At 40.7% G+C, this 15,389-nt stretch overlaps 1 protein-coding gene across 5 annotated transcripts in view; it reads right to left on the bottom strand.

Moving 5' to 3' along the window:
- Positions 1 to 431: 431 nt before the first annotated feature.
- Positions 432 to 15,389, bottom strand: part of CASZ1 (castor zinc finger 1) — a 129,587-nt gene continuing 114,629 nt past the window's right edge. For 4 of the 5 annotated variants that reach the window (XM_075190243.1, XM_075190242.1, XM_075190240.1 and 1 more), the window contains 13 exons: positions 13,013 to 13,185; positions 11,895 to 12,712; positions 11,462 to 11,573; positions 11,095 to 11,158; positions 10,779 to 10,939; positions 10,558 to 10,680; positions 10,109 to 10,417; positions 9,670 to 9,868; positions 9,290 to 9,461; positions 7,044 to 7,192; positions 6,699 to 6,921; positions 6,099 to 6,383; positions 432 to 3,815 (listed from right to left, as the gene is read on the bottom strand). In XM_075190243.1, the coding sequence (XP_075046344.1) occupies positions 2,695 to 3,815; positions 6,099 to 6,383; positions 6,699 to 6,921; positions 7,044 to 7,192; positions 9,290 to 9,461; positions 9,670 to 9,868; positions 10,109 to 10,417; positions 10,558 to 10,680; positions 10,779 to 10,939; positions 11,095 to 11,158; positions 11,462 to 11,573; positions 11,895 to 12,712; positions 13,013 to 13,185 (3,909 nt within the window). In that variant the 3' untranslated portion in view covers positions 432 to 2,694. The remainder of the gene's footprint in view (positions 3,816 to 6,098; positions 6,384 to 6,698; positions 6,922 to 7,043; positions 7,193 to 9,289; positions 9,462 to 9,669; positions 9,869 to 10,108; positions 10,418 to 10,557; positions 10,681 to 10,778; positions 10,940 to 11,094; positions 11,159 to 11,461; positions 11,574 to 11,894; positions 12,713 to 13,012; positions 13,186 to 15,389) is intronic. The other variant, XM_075190244.1, reaches the window with a different exon arrangement.

The raw sequence follows: 15,389 nt of genomic DNA, 5'->3' as shown, positions 1-15,389 counted from the left end.
AATCAAATAAATAAGCACATATATTAAATTTCTAACAGCACTAAATTCAAGTGGAAAAATATTCAGTTCTTAATGCGGGACAGTCCAATTCAAGTATTTAGAAGAACTCATTTTTACCTGGCTTCATAATAATGTTAAAAGTATATATTTGTATGTAATACATATATACATACTATATATATATATATATATATAACATACCCCATTATATACAAATGTACACATGCTTATACCTATATCAATATACAGACACAGTATTCAGATATAGATAGTAAACTGTAATTAGCCAGGATGACCTTAGTTTTGTTTCCACGGACATTTTTTAAAAAAATGACACATTAAATTTTGCAGATGAGTTGGAGATGGCTTACGTCCTACTGTGCAATATCAAGTCAAGATTAGAAAAACCTCCAACCTGATCGTTTCTTCATTTCTTTTTTTTTTTTTTTTCAATTTTCTTTTGTCATTTTTGCTACATTGAATATAATTATTTCTGTTTGCCATAAGGGTGCTATAAAGTGTATGGTTTAGAGTTTGTAGTGTCTTGAGTAACTCTCCTTTCAACTCCCATCCCTGATGCTTTTGTAGGTCCAATTACTGCTTACACGCGAAAGAGGAAACGTTTGCGATACACAAATAATAAATCAGTGCATCACTAAAGAGGATCTCTGAGACCTCTGTGGTGTTGTACATCATATAAACAAAGTAGAAAACATTACTATATTTTCCTGTGTTCATACCACGAACCTTTGGCGTCTGTGACGCTGCACTTTATTGTTCTAACAATATATTATTGGTCACCTCAGCTGCAAAAAGGTTTGAGAGGCATTTATTTCCCAGACTCATCTCACAGATTATAAAAAAAAAAAAAATTATAAAGGAAAAAAAGAGCACACATGTAACTGATTGAGGGAGAAACCCACAAAATTAAATATATAACTAAAAACGTATATTAACGATCTGAAGATTACAATCCTCCATATTATCTGAACATTGTTATTTTGTTTTCTATAAAATTCAAGTTAAAAGTCGGAATCACGCGTTTCAGTGCTAAAGTGAAGTCAAACTTCAGGACTTCCAGAAATCAGAAGCTAAAAACCAAAAAGTGGGGATTAGAGCAGGGACTAGGGCTGAGGTCCGTGTCTGCTGATGCTCAGATACTTACACAGCCCTATTTTGCAAGATTACTTTGATTTTTTTTTTCCTTTTTTGTTCTTTATATAACCTTTACAGAAAAAATACTGTACAACTTTTTTTTAAATCCGCATGAATTTGTTGCTCTGACACGTTAGTTGCAAACACTTGAGGTTTTCCTCCCCTAATCTTTTTGCTGTTTGCTTTGTTAAGGGTAATTAAATAGAATACATCTGAGTCAGTGAGGTGGGTAGGATCTGTGTGATGTTTATCTGTTGGTGGGAAAAGATGGAAGTTAGCCTGTAGTGTTTTGAATACATGTATTATAAATGATGCTACTGACAGCCCAATTCACATACAAATAACCCCGATCAGAGATCTTACCCATTGATTTAATAATCATACACTGCTGTCCTTTGGCAGAAAACTTGGCTAGACTGAGGTAATGCATCCCCCATCTAGTGACCAAAACAACTAAGAGAATAGAATCAGAATGCTCTACTTACATCTTTTCAAATGGGAAGAAAATGTAGAATTTTAATTAATCCATCTGAACATGCCTAAATAAAGGAGTTCTTCACTAAATAGTTTTCTACCTGAGAGAGAGGACATCCTGTGCTATAGTTGTTGGTCTGTGGTGTAGCCTCTATAACATTGCTTTCTAATGCATGGTCACCTGACTTAGTCACAGAGGTCACTACAGATGGGCTAGAGGTGAAACTCCTCTTGCAACGGAGCTGTGGCTTTACTGACCCCTGAGCAGTAATGGTTTTCTATAGGGAACTTTCTCCACAAGGTGCCACAAGAAGCCCACCTCTTATGACACACATCACCCCTCCAACCCCACCCCACTAATCTCTTCAGTATTTTAACAAGCAGTAACAGCATGTCCTATAGGACAGAAGGTAACCCCCTATAGTTGTGAGGTTCTTCTGGCTGCTTACATAAGCAAAGTCCTATTTTTATTTCGCCAGAACAATGCCAAAATAAATAAACCAGAGCAATTGGTGCAGAGGAAAGCTTTCTATATAAATATTTATAAAATAAAACAATAGCTTCCCGGGAACAGCCCAGAGAGAAACTGGAAGAACAAGAGAGAGCCTCATTGCAGGGCGCCCGATAATGCTAGTCAATAAATACCCAAACCCAACCAGTCTGACCTCCTCCCTTGCCACAACCACATAGGAGCTGCCTCTATTCTGTGATGAAAGAGGAGGAGTAACAAGTACACTATATTCTCACCCCCTATGAAAGGACCTATTGAAGGACTTCATGTCACAAGGAGTCATAAACAAATTTCCTTTATCCCATTGCTCTCAAGCACCAGTATGAATGAATTGTAATGGAGGAGGCCAGCAAACAGAAGCGTCCCCCTTGAGTTCTATCTACTGATGACTTGATTGAGTCCATTCTTGCAGAAAACATTTAGCTGCATTTCTTGTTTTTTTAAAGGTTCCTATTCCTTCACTTGTTCTTTGTGTTTTTGGGGTTTTTTATGGGTGGAGGGAGCAGGGCCCTCAAAGGGGGTGACTTAAAAAACATTCAAAGTTTTAAGTGTATTTAAAGGGATGTGTGGAGATTCAATGGAGTTTGGGAGGTATCACAGTGGTTTGTGGAATCCCCAGCACTTTCTTTGTTTCCTTTCCTAGGTAAACATTCACCATCAGGCAAAGAATCCTCAGAATCTGTGTTCAGATCTTCCTCCTCATCATCTTCCTCCTCATCATCTTCATCCTCCTCTTCTTCTTCCTCGTCGTCGTCATCTTCCTCATCCTGAGACAAGTCATCATCAGGATCGCCACAATTGGCCGTCTGAGTGTTTTCCCTGGGACCAGTGTCGGCGCCATCCTGCGGCTTCTTGCTAAGGTCCAGCGAGTCATTCAGACCCACTCCAGCAGCATTTTGTAGAAATAGGAGAGAGTTGTGAGTGTCTGTGCTCAAATTCAGGGAACTGTCCAAGTTCACTGGTGCATTGTGAAGGTCATACTCCACACCACACTGAGTGGACCCCTCTGGGCCAGGAGAAACAGAGGGTAGCTCCCCGCGTTCCTGCTTTTCATGCTTGCGTTTGTGTGAGTCCATTTGAGACATTCCCACTACAGTGTGCTTGCAGCTGGGATAAGTGCAATGAAAATGTGAGCACTTCAGCTTGTACTTGCATTCGGGCACCTCACAATCAGCGCTAGAGCTAAACTGACAGAAACCAGCGGCACTGATTACGTCTTGCTTGCCATGGTGTTTGCGATGAGCGGTCACTTTAGTACTGTCAGTGCAGCGGAAGCCACAGCGCAAACAGTGAAAATGGGTGCTATTGCCAGAAAACTGGCAGTCAGGAAAGTTGCAGCTAAGAGAGGACTTAAAACGCTTAAAGTCATCAAGAACAAGATTGTCCACTCTGTCATGGTGCTGGGCATGCTTGTACATATGGGTTCGCCCACAAAACTTGTAGCCGCAGTTCTCTCTAGTACAGTGGTAGTGAGTGACCTTCAGGGAGAACTGGCAAGCCGAATCCTTACAATCTTCATACAGGTCGTAACGTCTGAATCCTTCCAACATCATCCCTTCGTCCAGCATTTTGCGAGAAGAAGCCGTCTTGCGCCGTTTGCCAAAAGGTGACATATCCTCAATGATCCAGAATCGCTTTTTGGCTCCCAAAGCTGTTGGCATGGTAATGGTGTTTCCTGCAATGATACAAGATTGGGCATGAGGGATTGTCTCTATACAGGGATATGTGCTATGCCAACAGACAATTCCTGTACAAAATATAGTAAAAGTTGTCTTTGTAGAATCCCACATTAAGCGGCATATTCAATTGTCCCAAAGTTCCGCGGCGTTAAAACTATTATAGTTAATACGGTAAAATCTAGCTGGATTTCCGCTCGCGGCTCAGGGAGCTGCCAGCTGACATCCAGCGAGTATTTTACCGTAGTAACTGATTTTCCGCGTACAATTACAGCGGGATTTTCGGCAATCCCGCCAACAATTGAATTTGCCACTAAATATTAAATGATAGGTTAATGAAATGACAAAACAGCAGCTTAGGTTTCTCTCACTATACGCATGTAACATAAAACAGCTACAGGATTCAGAAAAAAATCTGGTAATTATTTTTATACACAACTTTTTTCTCTGTTTTGCAGAACACTTCCGTGTACAATGGAAGACGCCCCTTTGCTTCCTAGTATTTCTGCTTGAAGATTATACGTGCTAATAATGGACTAATTAGTCTGCTGTGTTAAGTAATTTGTAGATTAACTATTTATCCCAATAATTATTGAATTGTATAAATAGAACCTTAAATCCAATAACATTATGATCTTTTTTTAAAGAAGCCCCCAGTTCCCCAGTGCATAGTAAAATTGCAGAGTGCTTCCACCAGCACCATGCTGCGGTATTCAGATGTTGTTTATTAGAGGTACTGTAGTGAATTTGTCAGGGAATTATCTACTCCAACACAAGAACTGAAAACTTTTTTGGAACAACATATTAGTTAGGGGAAGCTGGGTGTTGGTCAGGGTAAGTCACTTGCAAATGAAGGAGATCCTGGAAGAGGGATAAGCACAAGTTTATAAGAAGGCTTTTATGTATTCCATGAATTCTTTAACATCTACAGTCTTTTACAGACTACACTTTAATAGTTTATTGAGAATGATGTTTTGTGAGTTCTTTTATATATCTTTCTGCATCTCAATACACATGTGAGAAAACACTCATCATTTATGCCAATGTGTGTTTGTTCTTCACACATGTTACAATGTAAAACACATATTGCATCAAAACCCCAGCAAGCGTTCTACATCAGTAATCAGCAGGGCCATCAATGATTCCATGATTGTGCCTGCAGCAGTTTCTGATCAGAACACCATACGTGAATATTTGTCAAAGCTTTCACTGAATCAGCCCTAAATATCTTTTTGCACATCCCAAACAACTGCAAACCCATTGCAGTGCTTCTTACAATCACACTGTTAATTGTATTTTAACATGTACAGTTATCTAATTATTCTGTGGTTGTTACTCTGGAGTCAAATATTTGACCATCGTTTTAACCCTTCATCACCACCATTTTATTTATATAGCGCCACTAATTCCGCAGCGCTGTACAGAGAACTCACTCACATCAGTCCCTGCCCCATTGGAGCTTACAGTCTAAATTCACACACACACACACACACTTAAATCAATCTTCATTGCTTCAATACCGTGAATATCAGACATTTAACCAGATTAAGGGCTTGTATATATGGGTGTTCATATAACTTGTTCAGTGCCTGTTCTTAAAGCCTGGTAAAGTCACCTTAACAATCAATAACAGTCCAAAAAATTATGTGTATTGCCCTCTATATACGCACTTTGTAACAAGCGGTCGCTTTGCTTTAATGTCAAAGTTGCCTGCAGCTTTCAGAAGTAGTAACGCACTTTACAATACAATAGAGTTGTATGGTGGCACTGAAAAGTACTTAGTACATTATGCTGCAGGGAGGCTTTGAGAACAGTATTCTAATGCTCTGTTAAAAGTGAGGACAAAGCACAAGGCTTTGCCCTAAAAGCGACAGTGATGTGATTCCAAGCCACAAGACTGAACCTTGTCATTTATAGCCTCCTTCCATGTGTGGGGCTTATTAATTATATACAATATCAGAGCCTATTGGGTGGGAGTCCGTGTTAAACAGTCCTTCAGCAGCACTAGAACACAGGAAGGTTATGGGACTATTAGAGCCCATCTTTTTATGCTAGAACCCTGGTTCCTCTTACCATAAACTGGGTATGCACAAAAAAACACCAAAATAATTATTACAGGGATGTGACCGTTTTTAATTTAACATATGCGTAAATGTACAAATGGTGAAATGGATTGTGCAATCTAGTGAAACAGTAGGGTAATTATTTGTTGGACGATACAAATATTGTGCTTGACACATACCCTAGGATAAATGTGTGGTGTGTAAGAAGCTGAAAGGTACCTGCTGCATCTTGTACTAGTGGGACATCACTTTTGACTGGAGCTGGAGTGGCTATAACTGGTGTGAAAGTTGGAGTGCTGCTTGTTGGCACCACAATGCCCCTGCTGACCCCCAGGCTGGCAGTGATCAGGGAGTATGAGACACAGGATGGAGAGAGCAGGTAAGGGAGGGAAGAGAGGGGAGGCCTGATCAGGGCAGGAGGAAAGGAAGAAGCATGAGGCATAGCCGCTGCTGGAGGTGCATTGTGGGTGAGAGCGTCGTCAGAAGCAGAAGGGACCAGGCAGCCTGGAGAATGTGGAGAGAAGCAGGAAAACAGAACAGAAAGGGGGAAAAAAGAAACAGAACAAAATGAACCAAATGAGAAGCTGAAGAGAAAATGATGAGATGAAATGAAACACTAAATTGAAGAGGGGCTCAGAAAACTGTACCATACAGATGGGGTTTAATGTTTGTTAATACACACTGATGAGACTGAATGTTTGAATCATGTTAAAGTGAAACAATTCACATCACGTGCCCTGGCTATAGGTAAGGAAGATGTTATCTATCCTTAATATGAGATCAGACCTATCGCTTATAGCTTTCTCTCTACACAATTACCTGCATCAGTACTTTCATTGCCCACCGGAGTGCTGGAGCAGCTGCGGTCAAGGTTGGAGGACTCGGATGACATCCCACCAGGGCTGCCCATTCCAGTATAGTCCATGTACTCGTCTGTCTCTGTGTCCATCATGGTTTGGGATGTGGCTTGGAACGATGAGGGGTTCTCCGTAGAGGAAGGGCTGGGGGCTGTGCTGCTGCTAATGGAAGTGTGTGACACCACCTGAAAAACAGCAGCATGTTAGAAGTGCTTTGGTCTTGTGATACCTTATATCACGGTTGGAGTTCTTACACTATCAGTCTTGTAAATGTCTGTCTAAAACACGTTTCACTATCTTAATTTACCTGGCCAGGTACCCGATCAAAGTTCTTTCCCAGCATCCTTCTCATGTGCTTGCGAGCATGTGATGTCATCTGGTGTTTGAGCAGGAAGGAGAACTGACAGCCATCACGAATGCAGTGAAAGTGACTGTTTACCTGATTGTATTTGCAGCCTGTAAGTTGAAACACAAAGGGAGAAAGCTCTTAATGTTTGTATTCAAGAACTAGTAGAGTCTTTGGTGAAGACAGTAACAGTCCATTCTGTTGATAAACTCAGGAGAGCATACTGACTGCAAGCTATTTGGTCAGGAACAGCCTGATGTATCTTGCTTTGCAAATCACTGTAAACCATTCACTGTGTTTAGGGCAAAACTTAAGAAGATGAGATCCTGTGTTTAGCATGAACTGTTTCTTGCTGCTGTGCAGGATCCCATCTGTTGACTTTAACTTAAAGATTAATAGGTTTTTGTAATTTGAGGATACATTTTATAATGGCACCTGTTGTGGACCTGTTGATTTGGTACTTCTCAGACACCACTGGACAAATTCACAAGAATGGAGTTAAACTTTTACTGTTGGGTGAAATTTGTTTTAATTGTAACCTGGGTACAAAGCGTTAAAATAAAAAATAAAAAAAGTGCTTATTTACATATTCTGGTTTATTTGCTGGATCTCATAGGTCTTGACTGCCTCAGTCACACTACACTCTCCACTTCCCACTTGCTCTGTTTAAAACAAGTTGAACAGTTGTCTATAATCCCTCCACCTGGTTGTCTAATAGATGGGTAAGAAGAGAGTGGAGGGCAGCAGGGGACCATTAGACCATCAGGGATTCTGGTGGATCCAGTGAATGAATTGAAGCAGGTAAATGAGCGTATTTTACCTCTCTTTGTACTCCACCCAGATTGTTGTTGTTTTAGTTTTGGGTGGAGTTCTTCTTGAAAAACATCTAAAGTCATTTTTAAAACTGCTACAGTAAAAATGATATAAATGCTTATAAGATGGGATTAACTCATGCTGCCTCCACATGTAACTCCAAAAGTTGTGTATAAGGTTCAAAATAGATCAGTTTTTTAAATGTTAACTTCGTATAAACAATACTGAAATAATTCACTCTAAATCTGAGGTTACAAACTCCAAATTCACAAAACTAGTCTGTAACAATTGTGCATTAGATATAATAGTTATCTTTATGAAAATATTAAAAGCCCTATTTAATAGTTTTTTTGGCTGAACTTTACCCCATGAACACAATTTTTAATTCAAAAACTATATGTTCGGATATGATGGTTTGTTAAATAATGATGAGTGGTAAATGTGTAGTATTCTTACATGGGACATTTTATCTTCTGCATCATATATCTATCAATTTGCAATTGAAGAGGCAGATATCAGATGTAGTGCTACACCTCGAATTCAGGGCGTCTCAACCTTCTTTAACATGTTCATTTTTCTATCATCTAATGTACACCTTGGAGTACATGAACCACAGATTGCGGCTCTACTAGGAAATATTTCTTTCTTATCCACCCCTCCCGCCCTGATTCACAGATTCTAGCAGATAAAAATAAGTTCTATCTTCCAGTTTTTTGACCGTTGCTTCTCTAGCAACCAGAACAAACAGGTGGAGTATATGGCAGGTGAGGACTTGCAGTCTCCATGACAGCACTGCCTGGCTTTGTTAGCTGGCCCCGGCACCTGTAACTCCGAAAGGTGAACAAATAAGAGCCGTCTCCTGACATCTGTAAGAGGACACGGGACTGGCTCGTGTATGTTGATACTGATCACCGTGGTTACTGCAAGCCACTATTAACCTGGGACATGAATTCTTTATGAGTTAACAGGGTGAGGCCCTTCTGTTTTGTTTGCAAACGTTTCAGTTATACAAGAAATCCTGAGGAGGGGGACACTTGCTACACCATGACTAATGTTTCTGAGCCTTTTTTCCTGTTAGTTTAAAACAAATTAGTTTCACTGTCAAATGACTGTTGCAGTAATTACAGGCTCCATCTTTATAGTAGCAGCTGAAAGCACAGGACAACTGGTGTTTTAGCAAAGGTGACATACAATGGAATTAACACACTTTTGTTGTAAGAAAATACATAGTGGTATAATGGGAAGCAGTGTCATGGTCAAGCACTATTAGTATTGCACTACAAAAGGAAAAAAAAAAACCTTAATCTACTTAAATAGTCCTCTCTCTGTCCACAACTAGGATTACCACTTGGAAAATGGTGAAAAGATCAGTGGTCCTGAGCGTTTGTACATACCCATTCTGCCACATTCTTCTCGCTTGGTGAAGTACTTGAAGCCATTTGCTGCTCGCCGTTCAGCCTTCTCATGCTTTTTCACATGCCAGGGAAGCTTAGTAGTGATATTGGTGACAAAGTAACAGCTGGGCCGCAGACAGTGGTAGTGCCCACGCATCCTGAACTCGCAGTGCTGAAGATACATGGAAAAAAACATGAGATGAAAGTGGTAACTTTACTAGACCTATGCAGCATTTGTAATAAAACACTTTTTTTTTTTTTTACAGTCTTGATCCTATGTCATTGGTTTATTTCAATTGACAGATGCTGTCGAGCAAGTGTAAACGTTTCTATTCTGGCCTATATGCTAGGTATGGTGACTACAAGCCTGATACACAAACCTGGTTAGGGCACAGGCACTGCAAGGAGTAGTATGCAAACTGGTCCCGTACATTCACCAGGCTGTTATTGGGGTTGATGTGGTCAAGGCAGTGGGACTCCGCTTTACCCGAAGTTTTACACACATATTTGCAGTTTCCAAACAGACAATGGAAATGGAATTTGTTTGCATATTTGCAGTCAGTCGCCAGGCAGGGGTCACTACAAGAAAACACAAAGACAATAAAATCAACTCCAAACTGAAATCTCTAGTTTTGCACTGTACATATAACTCTTTGATTGAAACATAACAGTACATTTATCACCAGGTTGTATGTTTATATAAGCATTGAACATAGCTAGAATATAGCTGCAGCATAGGCAGTAAAAGGAAGAGCTTCTGAAGCCCAGCATTACTAAGTCCAACACTCTCTCAGCTGAAGTCTGTACTGGAGCACTCACTTCTCATGGAACTGCAGGAATCCTGGCTTGACTTGAGGTTTAGCATTCTCAAGAGAAGTAGTTGCTATTGGAGACAAAGCTAAATTGGGCATGGAGGCTTGTATTTGGGGGATTTGTGGTATGGATGATGTCAGCTGCTTCCATGCCAGAAGAGTAGGGTTAGATGGGACAACGGCAGGGCAGGGAGCAGGAACCTCACAGCCAGGTGTCATTGTTGTGGGTGATGTTGGCATAGGGGGAAATTTGGATTCTCCTGAAAAAGGTGTTTCCGAGCTGCCTTTAGTCCCTACATCAGTCCGGAAGTGAAAGCTGCAATTAGAGAATTGAATACATCAGAAAGGGCAAACAGTGTTGTTTAAGAAGAGAATCAGCATTACAGACAAGGTCCACTAGAAGTATGTGGGTATTTCCTATATGACAGTTTGCATTACCTTACTTTAGTCACTTACTTGGCATGTTTTATGGCTCCATCCTGGGTGCTGAAGAGGGCTCCACATTCCTCCACAACACAGTGAAAATGCAGTTTGTGCAGAAAATCACACTGATGGTCACAGACATCTGCTGGATCAAACCTGGTAATACAGAAATATTTACACAAGTCAGACTGTTATCATCATAGTTATGTGTCCTCTAGTAACGATTTCCCCTTTGTATGACAGCTGCATGGTACCTGCGCAGGTATGCCTTCCAGGGCTCTGTGTGCTTTTCCCTATCAAGTGCCTTCATCACTTTGCCAAGATAATGAGTGGACTCCCCAGCCCCAGAGTCACTGCTGTCAGGGTCTGCTTTCAGGCTCAACAAGCATCCTGTGTTGGAGTTGGAGTGCTGGATCTGCCAAAAGGAAAACGGGTCAGACAGTAGTTTCAGAAACCCAACCTATATCAAACATTCTGTGCATTGTTCTGCATTCAGCCATGGAGTAAAGTTGTGTCACATTGGACTGGAATGGAATTTATTTTTATCACATCAATCATCACTGATCTCACCTTATTCATAAGAGAGGGATGGAGCAGTGGATCAGATATTGTGTCTTGACTGTTGGGCTCATTACTGAATAACAGAAACACATGTTTTAATACAGAAAGTTACCTAGTAAATACATCCTAAAAAGGTACGTAAGGCCGGCTGCTCAAGTAATCACACTGCTGTAAAGAGGTCTATCATAATTACAAGAGTGGACAGACTGCCCATGTATGCCTATTAATATACAGCATCATATAATAGCATTTCAGAGTATACTAACACTATATAAATAAATGCTAATAGTAATCATATAATATGTGGATGTTGAAGCTCCCTTGGTTGTGAAGGCTGCTACCTGAAGGTGACACGTGTCACGGAAGCCATTCTCACCTGTTCAAGCTCAGGTCCAGGCTGTGCTCCTGAGAGCTGTTCTGGAGCAGTGATCCTTCTGTGTCTGGAGCTTCTGATTTGAAGCTAAGGCGCCCTGGTACTTGACCACCACCTGTGGCAAAATATAATTTGAGGAAATCAGAGTAAAAACAACTTGTAAAAAGTGTTTGCTGTTAATTCAGATGCGATTATTGGTTCGGACTTTTCCACTAACTATTTAGAAAGAGCATGGAAACCAACTAATAAGCAATCCATGGATTATCTTGTTAAACCACACACCCCTTTATTGCAACTTAAAGCAAGCCTGGGTATGTAGCAGACTGCTACGCAATAACACCAATCAGTGCTCAAGATTTATTGCATTCTTCAGCAAAGTTTCCAATAGAAATACAGAGCATAGTGTGGCATAGTTAGATCTACTAGACAAGCTCACCTGCTTCAGGTGTCAGAGACTGCTTGAGTGCTGCTGCTGCTAACCGTGCCATCATAGGAGAGATTACCCCTTTACTTGCAGAAATCCTTTCCATAATGGATATAGCAGCTGGAGAAGTGCTGTTTTGATCGCTGGCCCCAGAAGCAGACAGTGGAGAAGAGTCTGGGGCAACTACAGTCATTATATTACTGGCACTGATTGGCAACGAGGTGCCTCCACGACCACTCATGATAGGAATATATGGGCCAGTTCCAGCAGGGAGTGTTGAATTAGACAAGGCTAAAGCCAAGGGCATATTAGTGGGCAATGTCTGGGACAGGAGGGTGGAGATCTTTGTTGTAGGTGGAATGGTGCTGGTGGATTTGAGCGTCTGTGGAGAAGGTGTCTCAGAAACCGTGGGGACCAGGGATACAGAAGACTGCTGACTCGTAGGGGAGGCGCTCAGACTAGAGTTCTTGCTACTCAAAGCAGAGAAGTCAATGAGATCATCGTTGCTGGACTCTTCTAAGTCATTGTCCTTTCCCCCAATAAGGGAAGATGAGAGCCCGAGTACCCCCGAGCTGCGAATGTGCCGCCTCTCATGTTTGCGTTTGTGTGAGGTCATCTGGCTGGTGGAGGTGAATGTGAAGCCGCAGCCACTGCGGATACAGTGAAAGTGGTTTGTGGCCTTGCTGTACACACATCCCTCATATTTACATTCCTCGTATTTGTAGAACTTCTTGAATCCATCCTTTGCATAAGCATCATCTTTTATGTGGTAGCTCTTGTGCTTCTCTATGTCACACTTGTTCTTGAAAGTGAAGCTGCATCCTGGACGCCTGCAAAAAGCAGAGAGAGATGAGAATAGTGTAGTTTCTGGTGTCAAACCTCCTACAAATGAAGAGTTTAAATCTGTTATGTGAATAACTGGAAATAGTCTCATCCAACACGGCTAATAGACCTTTTCCTGCTGATTAATACCTTTTACCTCTTGCCTGATAAGCTGTAACCTCACAGCATGTGTACAATCCGTATTGAGAATGTATAAAGAATTAGGAGTAATGGGTATTATGCTCAGTTTCCGTTCCACTACCTGACCTACTTTATAAACTCAAATTCTCAAGTGGTGGCATGATTACCTGCAATGAAAGTGAGTAGTTTTCTGGCCATAGAACTGACAATCTACTGTGCCACAGTCCTCAGTGGCTCGGAAACGCTGAAAACCATCATTAATCAGCTGAGTATTCTTCTTATGGAAGTTTTCATGTGTCATCACATCTGAGGTGCTGGTGTAGACTTTGTTACATCCAACCTGGGGAACAGAGAAAGTCACCTTAACACAATATGATTGCGGTTCTGTTTACCTGAACAAGAAAAAACTGCTTAGAACATTCTAGTATAGTTCTTAATCCTTATCTATACCTTATTTTCATGTGTACTTTATATACCTTATGTAGAGGTGAGCCCGCTATGATTTTTATGCTGCCAATTACTGCATGCTGTACATCACTTTTAGGGAAAAGGAGATGGAAAAAACAAGATTATGCTGAGGGGGTGGTCTGCAAAAAGCAGCTGAACATGTACAAGATCTAGTGAGTCCAAGCTCAAAGTCATCACGTCACTAATGGAATGTTCAACTTGTCTTCCCTCTGGCATCTGTCTCCAGGCAAACCGGGCAACTTTGCCATATTGAGTCAAAAAAAAAGTGCGGAATCTGCAAATGCGGCAGCTGAGGGGGAAAAACAGGAGCCAAGTGCCAGGGTCTGCACCATCTCACAAGTGAAAAGGGGGAGGGAAGGGGAGGGAACAAGCAGTACCTCCCATGCCGCCTTCTGCTCGCTCCTGTCCTGCTAGCAGGTTGATGAGAACAGACAATAACAAAACCCTCTGACAAATACCCAAAACGAAAAAAAAAAAATCTCCAGCTGTTTGCTGTACAAAGGCATACTCGCTCGTGACACCTTGAAAAAAAGCAGAACCCCGCCACGGGATCAGGAAAAAAATAAAAAGATTAAACAAAAAGCTGCAGAGGAATAATTTGCAATATGGCACTTGATTCTAAAGCTTGAAAAATGTGGGCTTTGTATAAACAAGGAACTGAAATTTATCCACACCAATTATGGACATAACCAAAGTGTGTCCTACACAAATCTCATTGCTCCAGCTCATCACACCTTTAATTGTAGTATGGAAAAGTGTTAAGCGACCAATAGCACTGACTAGATCCTCCATAACTTAGACAGGGATACAGGTCAGCTATTCTATAGCCAGTCACAGGACAACATTGTAAGCAATAGCACAGAGAAGGTGTTACATATAAATATGACATTTATAGATTTCATAGTTTCTAGTGTATTCCAGTGTAAAATACAACTATAAGTTACAGTGTAAATCATAGGATGCCAGATTTAGTTCTCATCTTAAACAGCCCGTAAAAAATATTGTAGGCAGATATGACACACTTCTTAATCGGCTATCCTCACTCTTACTTTACTATGAGCCCATACAAATTTACCCCTACTTATATAATTTACCTTTATGTATGATGATTAAAACTTGCCTGTTATTACTTTTAGTGCCCTTAAACATGGGCATAGATAAATAACGCCTGTTAAAAGAGCAAACAAAGCCTTATACTTTGTCCTCGCTTTTAACTGAGCGCCAGAAGAGCATTCTCAAACCCTCTCTGTACCAGTCTACCATGTACCTAATCAGTGCTTCCACGGGTAGCAGATTATACTACTGAAAATAGCAACATATCTTGTACTATCGAACATGTAATCATTCCTCTTTTGTATGGTATTGCATTTATTTTCATCATTTAATATTCAGAACATCAATAATACAAACCTCTTTAAGGATCTGCAAAGCACTTTCCTCTGTAAACCTACTCATTGATAGTTATGTTCAGCAGGACATATATTTAGAAACCAAAAAAACTCCCAATTTCCCCATGTATGGATCTCTTAGAGTAACTCTACTCCTGTATATAATTGTTTACAGGAAAACGGACCCTGTCCTATGCCATTGTTTTTCCCAAGATGCAATAACATGATCCTCCCCAATCACTTTTACCTGGCTTTATGGCTCTTCTTCAGTTGCAGAGCAATTAACATGTTGCAATACAAATTTATATATAAAATACACCAATCTACATAGGTTGTGACTGAACATTAATCTTCTGACAGCAGCTGAACACAATATAGCACTAGATTGGTCACATTTTATGAGGATAGGGGGCATAGAGTGATGTCACTTTTATGTTGAATAGAAGAGGGTGTTGCCTGAGTATTTGGGCTAGATAGGACCTGCATGCAGCATCAAGGAGAAGGGTGTTACCAGAGCAGTGTGATGGGTCAGGGTGGGGTGTATGTTGTATAATAAAGCAGGGTGCTGGCTTTGTATGTATCAACCAAATCCACTTTATATGTAAAGCTAAGAGGTGAGAGTCACATGTTTACAGTATAGTGTGAGACCAGGGTCTGGATTTATCAGTTAATATATTTGTAGAATGCT

The sequence above is a fragment of the Mixophyes fleayi genome, chromosome 11 (assembly GCF_038048845.1).
Source record: "Mixophyes fleayi isolate aMixFle1 chromosome 11, aMixFle1.hap1, whole genome shotgun sequence".
In the NCBI taxonomy this organism is placed as follows: domain Eukaryota; kingdom Metazoa; phylum Chordata; class Amphibia; order Anura; family Limnodynastidae; genus Mixophyes; species Mixophyes fleayi.
This window is presented reverse-complemented; position numbering and strand designations above follow the sequence as displayed.